The following is a 20,997-nucleotide window of genomic DNA, read 5'->3' as shown; positions in this document are numbered from 1 at the left end:
TTCCTTCCATTTCTCATCCATTTTCTTTTTCTTTCTTTCGTTTTACCTTTCCTTCTGTTTCTTATCTATTTTCTCTCTATCTTTCTTTTTCTTTCTTTTGTTCTACCTTTCCTTCCATTTCTCATCCATTTTCTTTCTTTTTTACGATTGTCTTCAGCACACACGACGATGACAACAACAACAACAACACCAAAATCATCACCATCAAGTCACCTGTCCCACTCAACACCTCTCTCTCACACACACCTGTCCCTTCACACCTGTTGGCACACACCTGGATCGTGGGAGTCTAGCAATGATTATCTGGCAACAGTGGCATGGGTCGTGAGGTGGTGGTTAGTTCGTTCGTATGTCCACTCGATCTCCATTCCAAAAAACTCGGTGGAATGAAAGGAGAGCGGAATGGCTATAACAACAATCCTAGTAAGTTCCTTTTTTTTATTTGGGGGAAGGGGGCGGAGGGTGGAGGTCAGGGGTGGAGGGGGAGGGGGGTCATCATTTCCTTTTTTTCTTCTTAGGGGGTGGTTCAAATGGGGGTTGTGGGGAATGATGACACCGTATCAGTTGTATTTTTTTTTATAGTAGTGCTCATTCCGTTGTCTCTTGTCCATTTTGCGTCGTGGAATGAGGGGAAATAGACTGGTTCTTCTCCTGTATGAGTCTCGTCAATGTCATTCCTCGGCGTGGAATGAGAATAGGACAGATCAACTCCTCTCTCCTATGTGGTTCTGTATAAGTCATTCCACTCGTCCGCTAATGGTTGTGGTTTTGAAGTGGAATGAGACTAGAATGATCAACTCCTCTATACTGTTTTGTCCAAGTCATTCCTCTCGTCCGCTAATGGTTGTGGTTTTGAAGTGGAATGAGAATAGAATGATCAACTCCTCTCTTCTAAAATGCTTCACCTATATCATTCCTTTTGTCCCCGAATAGTTGACAGTTGTGGAATGAGAATGGAATGACTAACTCCTCTCTCCTATACCATCTTGTTGAAGTTATTCCTCTTGTCCCCGAATGGTTGACAGTTGAGGAATGAGAATGGAATGACTAACTCCTCTCTCCTATACCATTTTGTCAAAGTTATTCCTCTCGTCCCCGAATAGACAGTTGTGTTTTGAAGTGGAATGATTCTGAGTACATTTTGAGACTCCTCCTTCATTCCATTCAAATATTTCATTCATTCCACTAATCCACATCATGTTAAGTCGTGGAATGAGAAGTTGAGCTTTTTTTTTATTGTCTTCTTAGTCATTCCTCAATTTTGGGTCCATTTTGAGTCTATATCTTCATTCCATTTCACTATTTCGTTCATTCCACTTCTCCACGTCATGTTGAGTTGTGGAATGAGACTCCGACCTTTCTTCATCGTCCTCCTCCTCTTCTTCTTCTTGTGGTTGTGTTTTGTGGTATGACACGGGCTTGTCACGATTTGGTATAAATTTACAGTCATTCCTCTTGGTCTCCTCTTGATTGGAACGACATGTGGGCAAGAGGAATGCATGTATTGGTCATTCCTCTTGGTGTAGTTCTGTAGTGGTATGACTGTATGTATGTGTGTATGTCTTTCCTCTTGATCATTCCTCTTTCATCTTCAAACATATATTCCTTAGTGGCATGATCAGCTGTCCTTCCTTCCTTCTTGGCTCATTCCTCTTCCCTCCTCTTGAAGCCATAACTCATTCCTTCCTCTTGAAATGACTGTGTGGAATGTATGAATGCAAGTGACCTATCCTCTTGAAATGGTCACGGTCATTCCTTTTCCTCCTCTTGAATTGGGCAGTACAGTCCCTCCTTCCTCTTGAAAGTCATATACGGTCATGCCATCCTCTTGAAATGACTCTGGAATGTCTGGACGCACTTCCTCTTCCTCTTGAGACATCCATATACACTCATTCCTCTCTCCTCTTGATATGAGTAAAGAATTTCCTCTCTACTCTTGAAAGCCATTCCTTCCTCTTGAAATGAGTGTGGAATGTCTAAATGCAATGACTCCTCTTGGTTTAACATTCCTTCTCTTGAAACACACACAGTCATTCTTCTCTCCTCTTGAAAATCACATACAGTCATTCCTCTTTCCTCTTGCAATGAGTAGTAGAGTCATTCCTTCCTCTTGATTTGAGTAGGACAGTCATACCTCTTTCCTCTTGATGCAAACAGTACATTCCTTCCTTCCTCTTGATACTGAAGTGTGGAATGGCTTAAGAGTACTCCAGTCCTCTTGAAATCCTCTTGAAATCACGCCAATCGGTCACAGTGGAATGATACACGACTCATACATGAACTATACATAATATACATTCCTCTCCCATGTATACACACTGCCAATACGCACACATAGCCATATACACACATACATACAGTCATGTGTGTATATCTCGTGTATGTATATATGCGTACACACACACATACATATATACATACTGCTACACCACTCACAGGTATACATATGAAGTCCAAATGAGGTCTACATGTATACAAGTCCAAATCATGTATACACACTACTGGGTTAGTCTGGCTTTATGTATACTTTCTTATGTATACTTTTAGTCATTCATGTGCGTTTAAGTCCCCCCGCATGCATGTACGTATTTGTGTGTGTGTGTGTGTATGTGGTCATTCATCTGGGTGTATATATGTATGTATGTATGTATGTGTGTGTGTGTATGTATGTGTATTTAATGTGTACAGCAAGTTATAGCATTTAATGGGGCTTGGTGACCGTAGTAGCAGCAGTAGTAGTAGTAGTAGTAGTAGTAGTAGTAGTAGTATCAGTAGTAGTAGTAGTAGTAGTAGTAGTTGAACCCCCATTACTGTTAGTCTGAGTAGCGGAGGTGGCTCTGTTAGTAGCTCTGTTAGTACCAATGTTAGGAGCAGACAGCGGTGCGTGTGTAAGTAGTGTTAGTGGCATCAGCAGGAGGAGGAGGAGTGGGAGTATGACAAGCAGTGTTAGTATCAAGGTCACAGGTGTTAGTGGTATGATGGTGACGATGAGGAATGCGAGGAGGAGAGAGAGAAGAGCGAGGGATAGAGGGAGTAGAGTTAGAGGCATGAGGAACAGGAGGAGAAGAGTCAGAGATGTGGGGAGTAGAGTTAAGCGGAGTAGGAGGAGTTTCAACACCACTTGGACGAAAGCAATTGGTGTTAGGAGCATTGAGAGTGGAGTTAGCGGAGCGAGGAGGAGGAAGAGGATGACCAGGAACAGAGAGAGTAGAGTTAGTGAGAGAGGAAGGAAGGTCAGAGGTGCAAGGAGCAAAGTTAGAGGTGGAAGAAGCAGGAGCATTGGTGTTGGTTGTGGTAGTGAGAACCTTTGCCGAGTGGAGGAGGTGGTGGAGGTGTAGAGAGCGAGGAAGGAGTCTGTGGTACTCGTTGTGGAGGTGGTGGTGGAGGTGGTGGTGGTGGTGGTGTCGTGGGGTAAGTCTGGCGGGGGCGGTGTGTCTGCAACCCTCGTGGTGGTGATGACGGTGTTGAGATCGGAGGTGTCGGTGTCTGAATCTCCCGGAATTGGGGAGGTGAGGGAGACTGGGGAGGTGGGGGAGATCGGGGAGATTGGAGGACTGTCCGTGGAGGAGATGGAAGTGGTGATTGGAGATGGCGGTTGAAGAAGTCTAGCAGTAGAGGTAGAGGTAGTTGTAGTCTCGGTTATAGGAGTGGTGTGAGGGGTGTGAAGGGGGGAGGCGGGGGGCGAGGGGGTGCTGTGTGTCGGGGAGCCGTCTGGTATATCTGGTGTGTTAGGGGGGACAATATAGGGAGGATAGTAATGTGTGGGGTCAGTGGTATACAACACATCAAAGTTTGCGTCAAAATAGTAATCCACATCCGCTAGGAACCCACTGCACAGATCACCAACAGCAGCAGTAGTAGTAGTGGTAGTAGTAGTAGTAGTAGTAGTAGTAGTAGTGGTAGTAAGTGCATTTCCAGTATTAGCATCCTCAGGTGTCACATTAGTTAGGTCCAAATCATTATCAACATCAGTAGTAGTAGTAGTAGTGGTAGTAGTAGTAGTAGATGTCATACCACACGACACTAGCTCATCCTCGATATCAGTTAGAGAGGAGATGAGGAGGAGAGGAGGCGACGGGGAGGAGGAGGAAGAGGAGGAGGAGGAAGATGGAGATGACGAAGGGAGAGGAGACGAGGAATAAGGAGAGTGAACAGGGCAGTGCCGGCGACGACGAGAAGAGAAAATCGCCGAGGAATATCCCCAAGTGTGAAAATGGAAATGCGGACAGGAATGAAAGTAAGAGGAGGCGTAGAAGGAGGGACAAGAGGAGGAGGAGGAAGAGGAGGAGGTGGAGGAGAGGCGGGGGTACTCTTTCTTTCAACAATGCAAAGTCTTAGTAGAACCTGTGTCCTTCTTTCCGCTGCTGCTTGTATAAATGTTGCCACCATATTCCTCGTAGACCAAGAAGTGATCCTCCCGACCACCGCCTCCCTTGCCAGGCCGGGGCAGCGTCTGGGACTCACCCCGACCCCCGCCGCCCCCAAACACGTCCCGGGGCTTCCACACGGGGGAGCCTGGACGAGGGGGGAGAAAGGGGAATCGTTAGCTGAGTGAGTGAGTGAGTGAGTGAGTGAGTGAGTGTGTGTTAAGAGAAAGGGGATGAAGGGAGATAGATAGATAGATAGATAGAAATGTTCAACAGATTTATGAGTGGGAGGGAATGTGAGAGGGAGCATTAGAGGGAGAAAATGAGTGTACTGAGTGGGTTAAGTGAGTGGGAGGGAACATGAGAGGGAGAAAATGAGTGTACTGAGTGGGTTAAGTGAGTGGGAGGGAACATGAGAGGGAGAAAATGAGTGTACTGAGTGGGTTAAGTGAGTGGGAGGGAACATGAGTGGGAGAAAATGAGTGTACTGAGTGGGTTAAGTGAGTGGGAGGGAACATGAGTGGGAGAAAATGAGTGTACTGAGTGGGTTAAGTGAGTGGGAGGGAACATGAGAGGGAGAAAATGAGTGTACTGAGTGGGTTAAGTGAGTGGGGGCAAACTAACCAAGCGTGCGAGTGGGCTGGTATTGCGAGGGCTGGTTGGAGGCCTGAATCAGCTTGGCCATGGACCCAGTGGAGCCAGTGGAGAGCGTGGAGGTGGTGGAGAGGGACAGGTGGTTCGGCGTGCGTCCCAGGGTGGCCTTCTTCTTCCCCTCCATCACCTCCTCCTCCCCCTCCGAGCGTGTGCCAGCCTCCTCCTTCCCCCCGTCGCTCTTCGTGGTGGAGTCACTGAGTTCGTCTGTGGAGGGAGGGTGATGGAGGAAGGGGAGGGGAGAGAGGGAGAGAGGTGGGGAGGGGAGATAGGAAGAGAGGAGGGGACGGATGTAGGAAGGATAAGGGAGGGAAGGAGGGAGGAGAAAGAGAAGAGAAAGAGGAGAGGAAGGGAAGGAAGGGAGAGAAAGAAGAGGTATGGAAGAGGGGGAGAGAAGTAGGAAGGATAAGGGAGGGAAGGAGGGAGGAGAAAGAGAAGAGAAAGGGAAGGAAGGGAGAGAAAGAAGAGGTATGGAAGCAGGGAGAGAAAGAGAAGGGAGATGGAGAGAGGAGAGGAGGGACGTAGGAAGGATAAGGGAGGTAGGAGGGAGGAGAAATAAATTTATTAACACACTAATTAGAAGGTATGACACAGGTGAACACAGGTAACTAAACATTGATGACATGGTATATTTTCAATCTTATCTTCCTCCTCCTCCTCCCTCTATCAACATCAGTGCCAATAAGCGAAAGTTGGAAAGTTTGGTTTAGTCGGCGCAACATCTGTGGTCATATGCCGGAGAGAGACAGGAGGGGAAGGAATTATAGGAGAAGGCAACAGACCCCAGGAGACGGGACACAACCCCCAATTAATACCTGGTACCCATTCACTGCTGGGTGGACAGGGGCGTAGGGTATCAGGAAAGCCGCCCAAATTTTTCCACTCTGCCCGGGAATCGAACCCGGGCTCTCTTGGTTGTGAGCCGAGTGTGCTAACCACTGCACCACGAAGCCCCCCGCTATTAAGTGAAAGGAAAAACTATGGACCTATATATTTTTTTCTTTCATCCCATCATTAACACACTAATTAGAAGGTATGACACAGGTGGACACAGGTAGACACATATATCAGGTCAATTAACACAGGTAACAGCATATTTTAACTTTTATCTTCCTCCTCCTCCTCTTCATCATAATCTCCTCTTCCTAATGTTTTTCTTTTTTCCGTTTCTTCCTCTTCCTCTTTTCGCAACAAGGGAGAGGCCGCTGGTTTCTCTAATCTTTTCTCTCCTTTTCTTCTTTCTTTCTCTCCTTTCCTCTCGTCCTTTCCTTCTCTCCTCTCTGCTATTCCTGTTTCCATATGCTTTTTAATTCTTCCCTCTCATCCTAATTATTTTCTTCTCAATCTTAGTTTTAATTCCCTTTTTTTCCTTTCCTCTCTTCCGCTTTCTCCGCCTTTCAGTTTCCATAGGACTTTTAACTCTCCATTTTCCTCTTTCCTCTTTGCTAACATCCTCTTTTTCCTCTCCTGTCTCTCCTCTATGTGTTTTCATTACTTAATATTTCCTCGCTAATGCTCCGAGCTTAACTCTCCTTTTCCTCTTTCCTCTTTGCTAACATCCTCTTTTTCCTCTCCTGTCCCTCCTCTATGTGTTTTCATTACTTAATATTTCCTCGCTAACGCTCCGAGCTTAACTCTCCTTTTCCTCTTTCCTCTTTGCTAACATCCTCTTTTTCCTCTCCTGTCCCTCCTCTATGCGTTTTCATTACTTAATATTTCCTCGCTAATGCTCCGAGCTTAACTCTCCTCTTCCTCTTTCCTCTTTGCTAACATCCTCATTTTCCTCTCCTCTCCCTCCTCCATGCGTTCCCATTACTTAACATTTCCTCGCTAACACCCACTTTCCTCCCCGCCCCGCTCGCCCCGCCCACCCACTCACCCATCGCGTCAGAAACCGTCTTGCTTCGTGTTCTGAAGTTATTGTTGTGGAGGTCATAGTGCGCGGCCTGCTGCTGTTGCTGTTGCTGTTGTTGTTGTTGTTGCTGCTGCTGCTGTTGTTGTTGTTGCTGATTGCCGTTGTTGCTGTTGTTGGTGCTGGCCTGGTGGTGGTGCTGCAGCTGCTGGGTCTCGGGCACATTGTCATAGCTTTCCAAATTGTCGTAGTCGATGGTGCCAGCGGAGTGCCTTTGAAGAGTGGCCGACTGGACCCTAGAGTGGTTGTTTCCCGTGGTGGTGATGGTGGTGATGAGGGTGGTGATGAGGAAGGGTGGTGAAATGTGGAGAAATAGGTGGAGGGGGAAGGAATGGGAGGGGAAGGAAGGATATGGGTGAAGGGATGGGAAGGGAAGGAAAGGGGGAAGGGATGGGATGGAATAGGTGAAGGGATGGGAAGGAAGGGGAAGGGAAAGGAAGGAAAGGAAGGGAAGGGGATGAGGAGGAATGGGTGAAGGGGTGGGAAAGAAAGGGGTGAAGGGATGTGAGGAGATGGGAAGGGAAGGAATGGGGAAAAGGAAAGGGATGGGAAGGAAATGGGGAAGGGAGGGAAAGGGATGGGAAGGGAAGGGAAGGAAAGGGGGAAGAGGGAAGGGGATGAGAAGGAAAGGTCAAAGGGATGGGAAAAGAGGGAAGGGATGGGAAGGGAAGGGATGGGAAGGGAAGGGATGGGAAGGGAAGGGGAAGAGGAATTGGATAGGAAGGGAAGGGTAATGATGGTGGTGGTGGAAGGAATGGGAGATAATGTTTTAGGGTATTTTCCTTATATAAATTTTTTCCCTAGACGGACCCAAAACCCTCGGAGCAGAGACGCACAGCTGACCTTAACGCTTCATTTTTTTCCCTCGTTTTCTTTCCCTCGTTTTTTTGCTTCGTTTTTTATCTGCTTGTTTCGTTAATCGCCTTTACATTTTTTTTTTTTTTTTTTTTTTTTTGAGAAGAGGAAGGAGAGGAGGAGGAGGAGGAGGAAGAGAAGGAGGAGGAGAAGGAAGGAGAGGAGGAGTGAGGGAAAGATATTGAAATGAAGAGGAAAAAAAAAAAGAAAAAAGAACACTGGAAGATCTCTCTCTCTCTCTCTCTCTCTCTAACACTCACACTCTCTCTCACACACACACACACACACACACACGTACACAAATAACACGTACATATAAAACAAACACTTACACAAGAACAAATTACTTACACACACACACACGCACGCACACACACACACACAGACACACACACGAGTTTTCTACTTAATAAGAGAAGGCAGTCTAATCTAATCTAAATTAAAACAAACAAAAAACAAAAACAAAACAAAAAAAACATTACTAAATACACTGAAAACAGGAATCATCAACAATATACAGAGGACAGACAGACAGACAGACAGACAGACAGACAGACAGACAGAGAGAAGGAAAAGAAAAAACGGAAACAAAGGCGAAGGAAAAAAAACAAGGGAAAGAAAAGTACAAAAAAATAAATGATAATAATAATAAAAGTAATAATAATAATAATAATGATAATAATAATGAGTATAGTTGTTCCTTCCTCACTGTGCTCCCTCGATCCTCTCTCTCTCTCTCTCTCTCTCTCTCCTTCCCAACGAGGATAATAATAATAATAAAACAACAATAATAATAATAATAAATGATAATAATAATAATAATAATATACGAATGACTTGATGAGGGAAAGCAAAGGTACAGACGGCGTGATCAGCTGTGCGTCCCTACTCGCGGGTTTGTGCTCCGGTACCCCATCACTTACAGGCTACAGCAAGGCATTGGTAACACTGATGGCAACACCTTACGCGCTAGGAAGGCCGTGAGCTGTGTGGCTGGGTGTGGTGTGGGGTGTGTGTGGGGGAGGGGGGGAGGGATTAAAGCTTAGTTTGTTGCTAATTGTAAAAAAGGAAAAACTTAGAAATATGCTGGGAGGTATTCATAGTATATATTATATATATGAGTTCAAGCGTGGAATGTGAAGTTTTTGCCTAATATATTTTTTTTTCTCCCTCGCTCCTTGTTATGTGAGACACGGCAGCAGAGTGAATGGCAAGGAGCCTGGCTACCCGTGAAGTCTTCCTGGCTCAAGCATTTAAATAAAAGTCTTGAATTTCATCGCGGCTCGGTAAGAAAAGTGTGATATTTTTGTTGCGTGGTTAATGCGTGTTCAAGCTCAACACTGCCACTGTGATCCTGTCTTTTAATTTGTGTTTTAGTCCATCCTCCTACAAAGAGCGGTGTCATGTTCACCCGCTGTGCAGTTTACAGACAAGACCATTAAAGCGAAGGTAATTAAGAGGGAGCTTAGCGAGTTATCATTAAAAGCAACAACACAAAAATGAGTAATAGTAAAAATAATGCCGCTCAAATAACGTTCCCTCCACCACCACCACTAGTAGAAATAGTAGTAGTAGTAGTAGTAGTAGTAGTAGTAGAAATAGTAGTGGTAGTAATTGTAGTAGTGATGTGGTGGCAGTGGTATTACTATTAGTGGTAGTCGTGGTAGTAGTAGTAGTAGTAGTAGTAGTAGTAGTAGGTGGTGGTGGTGGTGGTGGAGGTAGCAATATTCAACAAACATCAAAGTTAAGCAAAAAACACTCGAAGCAAAGTCTTTAATTGCTTCATAGGCCTTTTTTATTTTATATATATAAATTTTAAGTAAGAAAAAATATATAAAGTGAAATGTTACAAATCATTTTGGGGGAACAGGAGGAGGAGGAGGAGGAGGAGGATGTGTTTGTGTGTGAGTGAGTGTGTGTGTGTGTGTGTGTGTGTGTGTGTGTGTGTGTGTGTGTGTGTGTGTGCGTGTGTGTGTGTGTGTGCTCACCAAAACACATATAAAAAAAACAGTCGGGAAGCTAAATCTCATTCCTAAATCTTCTCGAAACCCTAAAAAAAAAATAATTGGAAGCTTTTTCATTTAAAACCTTGACGCTCTTTTGTTTTAATTGCTTTTAAGTCCTTCAACAGTTACTCTTGTCCTATTTATCTTTATTTTTGGGTCAAACTTATGATTAGATTAAGTGACTTTTCTCCTCTTGGGTGTATATATTCAGACTCTCACAGATGGGAAGGAGCAGGGGGGAAAAAACACATGCAGATGAAATTTAACCCGGTAGCAGTGATGGGAGAAATTTGCGGCTTTACCGTGTAGCAGCGACGGGGCAAATTTGTGGCTTTACCGTGTAGCAGCGATGGGCCAAATTTGTGGCTTTACCGTGTAGCAGCGACGGGCCAAATTTGTGGCTTTACCGTGTAGCAGCGACGGGGCAAATTTGTGGCTTTACCGTGTAGCAGCGATGGGCCAAATTTGTGGCTTTACCGTGTAGCAGCGACAGGCCAAATTTGTGCCATGATATAAACCCCCAAAAATAGATGATGCATAAACTGATCACAAATGCTTTGATATATATTTTGAAATGGTTTGAGTGAGTGATGATTTTTTCTCATTTTTCTCGCTTAGAGGGACCATTAAGAAACATGATCCCCGCTGCTACCACCAGGTTAAATGCCAAATGGGAGAGAAAAAGGAAAAAACAACAACCGAATAAACAAAATCAACAAAACTGAGATATAAAAAAATCAACATACCGTAAAATCAATGAAAAAGTAATGTTAGTATAAAAAATGAACACAGGAGTAATTAGTGAATATTTAAAACACACAGAAAAGGTGGATTAAAAACGTGTAGATGCAGAGGCAGCGAGGAAGGAGTTTTAAAAAGATATTTGGTGAGTTTTTGCTCTTTAAAATTTGTTAATCTTTTGCGGTGCAGTCAAAAAAATAGCGAGAGAGAGAGAGAGAGAGAGAGAGAGAGAGAGAGAGAGAGAGAGAGAGAGAGAGAGAGAGAGAGAGAGAGAGAGAGAGAGAGAGAGAGAGGGGATAGATAATGGATAGACTGAGATATAGATAGACAGATAGAGAGACCGAGAAGGAGAGAGAGAGAGAGAGAGAGAGAGAGAGAGAGAGAGAGAGAGAGAGAGAGAGAGAGAGAGAGAGAGAGAGAGAGAGAGAGAGAGAGAGAGAGAGAGAGAGAGATATCAGACCACGCCAAGCAATCTTTTAACTTGATGAACAAACAAGGATGGAAAAAAAAAAAAAAGAGCATGCAAAGAAAAAAAAAAAAAAAAAGAGCATGCAAAGAAAAAAAAAAAAAAAAAAGAGCATGCAAAGAAAAAAAAAAAAAAAACTAATAATAAAAATAATAATAAAAAAATAATAATAAAAATGTAGAAATAATTAAGTGAAAAATGTGATTAAAAAATAGAAGAAAATAATTTAAAAACACAAACAAGAAAGGAAAACAACAACAACAACAACAACTATTAAATAAACCAGAGACAAAAAGTAAATAAATAAATAAATAAAATAAAATAATCGTGAAAATTATAAAAAAATACAAGAAAAAAGAAAGAAAATTCAGCAAAAAACAAAAACAAAAAAAATATATATAAGCAATAATTAAAGAGGCCACTGCCACCAAGAGGAGGAGGAAGAGGAGGAGGAGGAGGAGGAGGAGGAGGAGGTGCAGGCATAAAAAGTGGAAGAGGAGATCAAAGAAGAGTGGAGGAAGAGGAAGAGGTAGAAAAAGTAGCGAGGGGAGTTTTCGATTCACCAAGAGGAAGAAGAGGAGGAGGAAGAGGAGGAGGGGGAGGAGGAGGAAGAGGAAGAAGAGGAAGAGGAACTGGCAGAAAAAATAGCGAGGGGAGTTTTCGATTCACCAAGAGGAAGAAGAGGAGGAGGAAGAGGAGGAGGAGGAGGAGGAGGAGGAGGAAGAGGAACTGGCAGAAAAAATAGCGAGGGGAGTTTTCGATTCACCAAGAGTAATTAAGAGGAAGAGTAAGAGGAGGAGGAGGAGGGGCGGCCCTTCGGAGTACTCACACGTTGCTTTTCTTCTTGGCAGCGGCAGAGCGGACCGGCTGGAGGGTGTTGGTGTTGCCCTTGGAGGTGAGGCCCGAGGTGGAGGAGGAGGAGGAGGAGGAGGAAGGCTTGTTGGCAGGGATACTCATGTTCCTCACGCTCTCCCGGATGATCTGCCGAATGGTCTTGAGGAAAGCATTGCGGAACTCGGCAGTGCTGGAAGTGGAAGGTGGAGGGCGTTAGGGGTGCTGGTGAAGTGGAAGGTGGATGGCATGTTAGGGGTGCTGGTGGAGTGGAAGGTGGAGGGCGTGTTAGGGGTGCTGGTGGAGTGGAAGGTGGATGGCGTGTTAGGGGTGCTGGTGGAGTGGAAGGTGGATGGCATGTTAGGGGTGCTGGTGGAGTGGAAGGTGGAGGGCGTGTTAGGGGTGCTGGTGGAGTGGAAGGTGGAGGGTGTTAGGGGTGCTGGTGGAGTGGAAGGTGGATGGCGTATTAGGGGTGCTGGAAGTGGAAGGTGGAGGGTGTGTTAGGGGTGCTGGTGGAGTGGAAGGTGGATGGCATGTTAGGGGTGCTGGTGGAGTGGAAGGTGGATGGCATGTTAGGGGTGCTGGTGGAGTGGAAGGTGGATGGCATGTTAGGGGTGCTGGTGGAGTGGAAGGTGGATGGCGTGCTAGGGGTGCTGGAAGTGGAAGGTGGAGGGCGTTAGGGGTGCTGGTGAAGTGGAAGGTGGATGGCGTGTTAAGTGGTGCTGGTGGAGTGGTAAGTGGTGTCGTTTATCCACTTGTCCCTACCCATCTACTTACACTTATCCACTTACAAATCCACCCCTTTGCTAACTTACCCACGCCCTCATACCCACTTACATACACACCCATCCACTTACCAACTTACTAATTTGCAGTGCGGCGGCATACTTATAGAAACCCATCTACTTACACTTATCCACTTACAAATCCACCCCTGCTTTAACTACCCCACCCTACCCACACCACACACCACACACACACCATACCATTACCTTTGCAGTGCTTTACTGATTTGCTTATATAAATGTTAGAAATTTTTTTTTTTACAGTAATTCGGACTCAATCAGTCAATCAGTATCAGTCATCAGAATCAGTTATCCAATCATTCGGAGTTTTCAGTTATTGCTCGAAATTAAATACCAAATAGATGGACTAAACTGCAACACTGTGAGCCTTCCTTAACCCGCACGGTGCTGGACATTTCAACCCCGGACCCGTCATGCTGCCGGACGATTTTTCATTGTACTGTTTTACCCCGGTAGCAGCGACGGGCCAAATTTGTGTCTTTCCAGTGTACCAGGGACAAGCCCAATTTTTACCATGATATAAACCCCCCCCAAAAAATAGATGATGCATAAACTGATCACAAATGCGTTGATATATATTATGAAATGGTTTGCGTGTGTGATGATTTTTTTCTCCATTTTCTCGCTTAGAGGGACCTTTAAGAAACATGATCCCCGCAGCTACCTGGTTAAGCGTGTTTCCTTTGTTTGGAGAGCCAGGACAGGCAATGAAGTATTTTTTATTTTGACTCGTGTACCGCACTGGGAAAGAAAAATATGGGACCGCACTTATACCACAACCACACTACTCCAGAAAAAGTACCTCACTACCACAACCACACTACCCCGGAAAAAGTACCTCACTACCACAACCACACTACTCCGGAAAAAGTACCTCACTACCACAACCACACTACTCCGGAAAAAGTACCTCACTACCACAACCACACTACTCCGGAAAAAGTACCTCACTACCACAACCACACTACTCCGGAAAAAGTACCTCACTACCACAACCACACTACTCCAGAAAAAGTACCTCACTGCCACAACCACACTACTCCGGAAAAAGTACCGCACTACCGCAACCCAACCGCACTACTGATTTTTCAATACCGCGCCCACCTCTGCCACCCACACTTATGCACTCACGCCCACATCCACACCTCATACCCAAGCACCCATACTCACTCCCTTACTCACTCACCCCATTACCCACGTGACCTTACCAATCCAGACTCACCTACCCACACACCCTTACCCAGACTCACCTACTCACACACCCTTACCCAGACTCACCTATTCGACAAGTGGTAGACCTTCTCGGAGCGTCTCTGGAGCTGACTCTTGAGGTGAATGAGCTCCCAGAGAAAGTGTGAGTCCATGTCCTTCATTGACGAGGCGCGCACCTGAACCTCCGTCACGGGGATGAGCACCTGGTAGCGGATGATCTCCACCTCCGAGGCGCTGCTCTTGCCCGGCGCCCCCTGTGTGTGGAGGAGGAGGTGGAGTAAGAGAAATGGAGGGGAGAGATAGAAGAGGATCCACTTTAGCTAACTCCAGTAGTCCTAATCCTATTTAAATCCATTCCCAGAAGCATCTAACCCCATTAAACCCTCTCCAAACCCCTTACAAACCCATTACGCTCAGTCTCATTCCTCAAACCCTTTTCGTTTGCATTCAGATCCCCTTTAGATAACTCCAGCAGTCCTAATCCTATTTAAACTCATTCCCAGAAGCATCTAACCCCATTAAACCCTCTCCAAACCCCTTACAAACCCATTACGCTCAGTCTCATTCCTCAAACCCTTTTCATTTGCATTCAGATCCCCTTTAGATAACTCCAGCAGTCCTAAGCCTATTTAAATCCATTCCCAGAAGCATCTAACCCCATCAAACCCTTTCCAATCCCAACACTTACTCGAACCCATTGTACCTTTCCCAAACGCATTCAGATCCCCTTACACTCACCCAAACACCTTTCCAACCCACTCAAACCCATATAACTTACCCCAACTGCCTCCAACACCACTCAACCCCATTTCCAGTAGCACCCAACCCCTTAAACACCTTCTCAAATGCATTCAGATCCCCTTACACACACCTCAACACCTTTCCAACCCATTCAGAACCCATAAAACTAACCCCAACTGCCCCCAAACCCAACCCATTAAAACCCTTCCCAAACCCATTAAATGCACTCCAACCCCTTTAAACCTTTCCCAAACCCATTCAGATTCCCTTACACACACCCCGGCACCTTCCCAACCCATAAAACTTACCCCAACTGCCCCAACCCTACTCAACCCCGTTTCCAGTAGCATCCAACCCCTTAAACACCTTCCCAAACCCCTTAAATGCACTCCAACCCCTTTAAACCTTTCCCAAACCCATTCAGATTCCCTTACACACACCCCGGCACCTTCCCAACCCATAAAACTTACCCCAACTGCCCCAACCCTACTCAACCCCGTTTCCAGTAGCATCCAACCCCTTAAAACCCTTCCCAAACCCCTTAAATGCACTCCAACCCTTTTAAACCTTTCCCAAACCCATTCAGATTCCCTTACACACACCCCGGCACCTTCCCAACCCATAAAACTTACCCCAACTGCCCCAACCCTACTCAACCCCATTTCCAGTAGCATCCAACCCCTTAAACACCTTCCGATCCCCTTCTTCCACTCACCCCGGCGGACACCATGAGCTTCTTCTTCTGCCTGAGTCTCTCTTTGCAGAGGAACACCACGGCGGTCTTGAACACGAAGCACATGGCGTGGAGTTCAAGCCCCTTCTTGATCTTGCCCAAAAAGTCCGAGATGTTGAGCCACTCCACCCCGCCATAGTACAGGAGGTCACCCGGGGAGAGGTCAACCGGCTGTGGGGGAATGGGGAATGGGGGAATGGGGGGGAGTGGGCCAGAGGTGGGGGCGGGAGTGGTGGGGAGTGATGGGGAGATTGGGACATGGGAATGCGTGGGTGGTGATGGGGGAATGGGTGATGAAGAGAGTGAGTTGGGGAATGGGGTTGAGAATTGGGGAAGGGTATGGGTAATGAGGAATGTATGGGTTGAAATGGGGAGTTGAGGAATGGTTGTGAAGGTTGGGATAAGGATATGGGAATGGTTGGGGAATGGTGAGGTATGGGTAGCAATGGGGAATGGGTTCGGTGAGGAGGAGGATGCATTGGGGAAGGTTATACAGGGTGACGGGGAAACGGGAAGGGATGGGATTGGAAGGGGAAGGGAAATGGGGAACAGATGGGAACGGGAATGCACATGGGGAAGGGGTGATGGGTAGGGAATGGGTAGGTAAGGAAAGGGATGCATTGGGGAAGGTTATACAGGGTGACGGGGAAACGGGAAGTGATGGGATTGGAAGGGGAAGGGAAATGGGGAATAGGTATGGGTATGCACATGGGGAAGGGGTGATGGGTAGGGAATGGGTAGGTAAGGAAAGGGATGCATTGGGGAAGGTTATACAGGGTGACGGGGAAACGGGAAGTGATGGGATTGGAAGGGGAAGGGAAATGGGGAATAGGTATGGGTATGCACATGGGGAAGGGGTCGGTGGAGGGATGGGGAGGTGATAGGGACGAGGAAGGGGGTCATTTGAAAGGGCGTGCAGGAAGCGAGGAAAAAAACAAAAAAATATATGGAAAGGAAAGGAAAGGAAGAGGAAGGAGATACCAAGCGTGGAGGGACAGGGAGGAAGGGGAGGGAGAAAAAAAAAGGGATGGAGAGGAAACGGTCATTAAAATCTGCTCCCTGGGTTTTATTTGTTCATCCATGTTTACTTTGTTGACACGTGAAGCAAAAAGCAAAACAAAATCAAGGGTCGGCAGGTTTCTGAGCAAATTTCAACACCTCGAGAATAGTAATTAATAAAAAGAGAAACGCTAGCTACCAAAAAAGACACTAATGCCGGATTCTGTAAACGTGCTCAAAGGTCTCAAAGGCTTTTCAATACCATTTTATTTATGTACGTTCAGTCTATCGCTGCGTTAGGCCTTTTTTTTTTACAGCTGAGGAGTCATTCAAGGGCATAAACAAAGGTAACAAATGTGAAAAAAAGCCCGCTGCTCACTGCTCCTATGAAGAGTTAGAGGAGTGGCTGAAAGATGGGTCGATTTCGGGAGGAGAGGTGGCCTGATCGACTTTTCAATATCATTCTTTTTTGTACGTTCAGTCTATGGGTGTGGTAGGGTTATTTAGTGCGCCTGGTCATCAGCCCCAGAACGGTATGATGCAGGCAAGTGTTTTTAGTGGTGCCATCTTGCTGTGACGGCGTTTGGCTTTTCAATATCATTCTTTTTTGTACGTTCAGTCTATGGGTGTGGTAGGCTTTTTTAGTGCGCCTGGTGGTCAGCCCCAGAACGGTATGGTGCAGGCAAGTGTTTTTAGTGGTGCCATCTTGCTGTGACGGCGTTTGGCTTTTCAATACCATTCTTTTTATTGTACGTTCAGTCTCTCAATCGCTTCGGTAAGGCTTTTTAGGTGCGTCTGGTGGTCAGCTCCAGTTCGCTATGGCGCAGGCAAGTGTTTATAGTGGCGCCATCTTGCTGTGACGGCGCTATTTGGTGTTGGATGTTCACAAAATCAACATCGCACAAGCTCACTCAAAAACTGGTGACATGAATCAACGCAACCAAGTAACTGCACCTTGAAAAAGAGAGAAAGAAGAAGGAAAGGGATAAAAAAAGTGAGAGAAAGGAAAGTTGGAAAGTTTCGTTTAGTCGGCGCAACATCTGTGGTCATATCCCGGAGAGAGACAGAAGGGGAAGGAATTATAGAAGGGAACAGACCACAGGAGATGCGACACAACCCCCGATTAATACCTGGCACCCATTCACTGCTGGGTGGACGGGGGCGTCGGGTATCGGAAAAGCCGCCCAAATTTTTCCACTCCGCCCGAGAATCGAACCCGGGCTCTCTCTGTTGTGAGCCGAGTGTGCTAACCACTGCACCATGAAGCCCCCCGAGAGAGAAAGGAGGAAAAGAGGAAAACAGGAGGAGGAAAATTACGAGAAAGAAAGAGTAAGGGAAAAAAAAGGAGAGGAAAAGGAAAAAGAAAACCGAGCCAATGCGTCAAATCAGCCACATTGGAGTTGATGACGACCAAGAGCGCGTTCACAAAGTCCGGCACAAGAACAGAGACCAGAACAACCGTTACTGAAGTATTGACGGGAAACACCAAATTACGGCTACTTGGAAAAATATCACAACAAGACAGGTCGAGAACAGGTGTGTGACAGGTATACCAGCTACTCCAGAAATCATATGGTACAAGATTTTTACTAATTATATACAAATGGCAGAGTTAGGGAGATGATGCCTTAATGATCTATGGTGTAATTAGCAAAGATACTCAACTATTAATTATATCATGAATGTAATTAATGTTCAAAAGTTTATATATACTGCAATGATAATAATAATAATAATAATAATAATAATAATAATGTTGAAGTTAATTATACTTGCTCTTAATTACCCAGGTGATTAGATACACTCACACAGGTAATGACTCACCTGTTACCCATTTACTCAGCCAGTCAGTCAGTCAGTCAGTCAAGGTAAGAGTGATTCAGACTTTCTTCTATTCAGTCAATCAGTCACACTTTTATTAATCAGTCTGTTAGTCAAGTCAGTCGGTCAGTCAGTCACTCTTAATCAGTTCGTTAGCCAAGTTAGTCAGCCAATCAGTCAGTCAGTCAGTCACACAGTCTTAGTCAGTCTGTTAGTCAAGTGAGTCAATCAGTCAGTCAGTCACAGTCTTATCAGTCTGTTAGTTAAGTTAGTCAGTCAATCAGTCAGTCAATAATCACTTGAGTCATAGAATCACCGAATCATTTAGTCAGTCAGTCAGTCAGTCAGTCAATCAACCACACACACACACACACACACACACACACACACACACACACACACACACACACACACACACAGAAACAACCTCCTCCCTCCCCACCCTAACCTAACCTAACCTAGCCACCCCAAACCCACATTAAACCTCTCCCATCCCCACCCATACCCTCCCCTCCCCACTTACCTCCCCACACCCCCACCGACCACTCACCCACTCCTCCCCATATGCAGTCACCTGTTTGCAAGACTTCTGGTGCTGGCGGAACAGGTGGTCGAAGATGGCTCCGTACTCCTCATGAATCCTCTGCATCTCATTAATATGTTCGGCCACCTTCTCCATCACCTTCAGCGCCTCTGTGGGGGGGAAGGGGTGATTGGAGGGGATTAGGGGGTCAGGGGATAATGATTGGGGTGTGTATTGTATTGGGGTCAGTTAGGATTGGGTAGTAATTTTGGGGTTTTCGTTTAGGATTGGGGAATTGGGATTGGGGATTGGATGGTAATGATTGGGGTGTGTATTGTATTTGGATTAGTTAGGATTGGGTAGTAATTTGGGTTTTTTTGTTTAGGATTGGGTAGTATTTTGGGGTTTTCGTTTAGGATTGGGTCAGGATTGGGCATGAAGAGGTTGGGGAATGGGGGAGCGAAGAGGGGATTGAGGGGTCAAGGGGGGAAGATTGGGGTTGGTATTGGGTTGGGGTTAGTTAAGATTGGGTAATAATTTGAGGTTTCCATTAAGGATTGGGTACAAAGAGATTGGGGAATGGGGAAGCAAAAGGGGTATTGGGGGGGTCAGGGGAGGAAGATTGGGGTCGATATTGTATTGAGATTAGTTAGGATTGGGTAGTATTTTGAGTGGATTGGGTCAGGATTGGGTATGAAGACGGGATGGAGGATTGGGTGAGGAATGGGTGGAGGGACGGTGTGTTTGAGGATTGGGGATTAGGATTGGGGAAGGATTAGGTGAGGATTGGGGTAAAAAAAATCAATAGTTGAAAATTTGGAAGAAAAAGGAAAGGAAGGAAGGAGAGAGAGAGAGAGAGAGAGAGAGAGAGAGAGAGAGAGAGAGAGAGAGAGAGAGAGAGAGAGAGAGAGAGAGAGAGAGAGAGAGAGAGAGAGAGAGAAGAAGAAGGAAAAGAAGGAAATTTAAGAGGAAGAAAAAAAATAAGGAAAATAAAGAAGAAGGAGAATGAAGGGAAGGAAGGAGGAGGAGGAAGTGGGTCAGGATAATAGGGAAGAGGAGGAGGAGGAGGAGGAGGAGGAAGACATATCATTAGTATTGTTCTTCTTATTGTTATTATTGTTGTTGTTGTTGTTTTGCCTAATTGATGTTGTTGATGATGAATGTGACTTGTGTTTTCATTGTCCTTCACTAATCTCTCTCTCTCTCTCTCTCTCTCTCTCATCACCTCTTCCTCATTCTCATTTTTCCTCCTCCCTTCCTTCCTTCCTCCCTCTCCCTCCCTATCCCATTTTCTCTCTCCCTCCCTCTCCCTTCCTATGCCTCTCCCACTCTTCCTCCCTCTCCCTTCCTCTTCCTTTTCGTCTCTCTCTCTCTCTCTCTCTCTCTCTCTCTCTCTCTCCTTACCTCTCCCTTATACCTAGTAACTCTCTCCTCTCATTCTCTCCCCCTTCCTCCCTCCCTTTCCTCCCCTTCCCTCTCCCCACGTACCCAGGAGGTGGCGGTGTTCGTCTGAGCCTGGTGTGGTGAGTGCCTTCAGCTGCTGCAGGAGTAAAGGATACTTCAGGATGCGCTGGATGGGCTTGATCAGATAGGACTCCAGCGTGGCCGAGTGCTGCTGGCGAGGGTTACGGGAGGCCAAGAATTCCTGCAGTGCTTGGTTCCCCTCACCTGTGGATGGATGAGGCAGGTGAGTGACAGGTAAGGACAGGTGTGAGTTGACGTGAGGTTAGCTTGTGTTGGAGGTGAGGTGGGGAAGGATAGGTAAGGTAAGGTAAGGTAAGGTAAATTAGGGGAAAGTTAAGGAAAGTAAACTGAGTAGCTATTTATAACCCACAAAAAGAGAAAAAAGTTTGGAAAGTTTGGTTTAGTCGGCGCAACATCTGTGGTCATGTGCCGGAGAGAGACAGAAGGGGAAGGAATTATAGGAGAAGGCAACAGATCCCAGGAGACGGGACACAACCCCCGATTAATACCTGGTACCCATTCACTGCTGGGTGGACAGGGGCGTAGGGTATCGGAAAAGCCGCCCAAATTTTTCCACTCCGCCCGGGAATCGAACCCGGGCTCTCTCGGTTGTGAAGGAAAAAAATAGACCAGAATTATAAATATGAAAAAAGAGAAGAAAAAAAGTTACATTAAGATTATATAAGTTCCCAGCCACAGAATGACAAAATGAGAGAGAGAGAGAGAGAGAGAGAGAGAGAGAGAGAGAGAGAGAGAGGTTACATTAAGATTATATAAGTTCCCAACTACAAAACGACAAAATTAGAGAGAGAGAGAGAGAGAGAGAGAGAGAGAGAGAGAGAGAGAGAGAGAGAGAGAGAGAGAGACTA

General features: G+C 45.9%; 1 protein-coding gene across 18 annotated transcripts in view; it reads right to left on the bottom strand.

Annotated features, from left to right (window-relative positions):
• The window catches only part of LOC126983810 (protein still life, isoform SIF type 1-like), a 192,422-nt gene that overhangs the window by 18,718 nt on the left and 152,707 nt on the right, over positions 1 to 20,997 (bottom strand). For 13 of the 18 annotated variants that reach the window (XM_050836935.1, XM_050836934.1, XM_050836930.1 and 10 more), the window contains 8 exons: positions 20,153 to 20,332; positions 18,692 to 18,834; positions 15,304 to 15,492; positions 13,914 to 14,101; positions 11,828 to 12,022; positions 6,898 to 7,166; positions 4,992 to 5,225; positions 4,345 to 4,515 (listed from right to left, as the gene is read on the bottom strand). In XM_050836935.1, the coding sequence (XP_050692892.1) occupies positions 4,345 to 4,515; positions 4,992 to 5,225; positions 6,898 to 7,166; positions 11,828 to 12,022; positions 13,914 to 14,101; positions 15,304 to 15,492; positions 18,692 to 18,834; positions 20,153 to 20,332 (1,569 nt within the window). Of the gene's footprint in view, positions 1 to 46; positions 4,516 to 4,991; positions 5,226 to 6,897; positions 7,167 to 11,827; positions 12,023 to 13,913; positions 14,102 to 15,303; positions 15,493 to 18,691; positions 18,835 to 20,152; positions 20,333 to 20,997 lie in introns of those variants that run through there. The other 5 variants (XR_007736258.1, XR_007736257.1, XM_050836929.1 and 2 more) reach the window with 5 other exon arrangements.

The sequence above is a fragment of the Eriocheir sinensis genome, chromosome 54 (assembly GCF_024679095.1).
Source record: "Eriocheir sinensis breed Jianghai 21 chromosome 54, ASM2467909v1, whole genome shotgun sequence".
Classification (NCBI taxonomy): Eukaryota; Metazoa; Arthropoda; class Malacostraca; order Decapoda; family Varunidae; genus Eriocheir; species Eriocheir sinensis.
The sequence above is the reverse complement of the archived record's forward strand: the minus strand, read 5'-3'. Positions and strand labels throughout refer to the sequence as shown.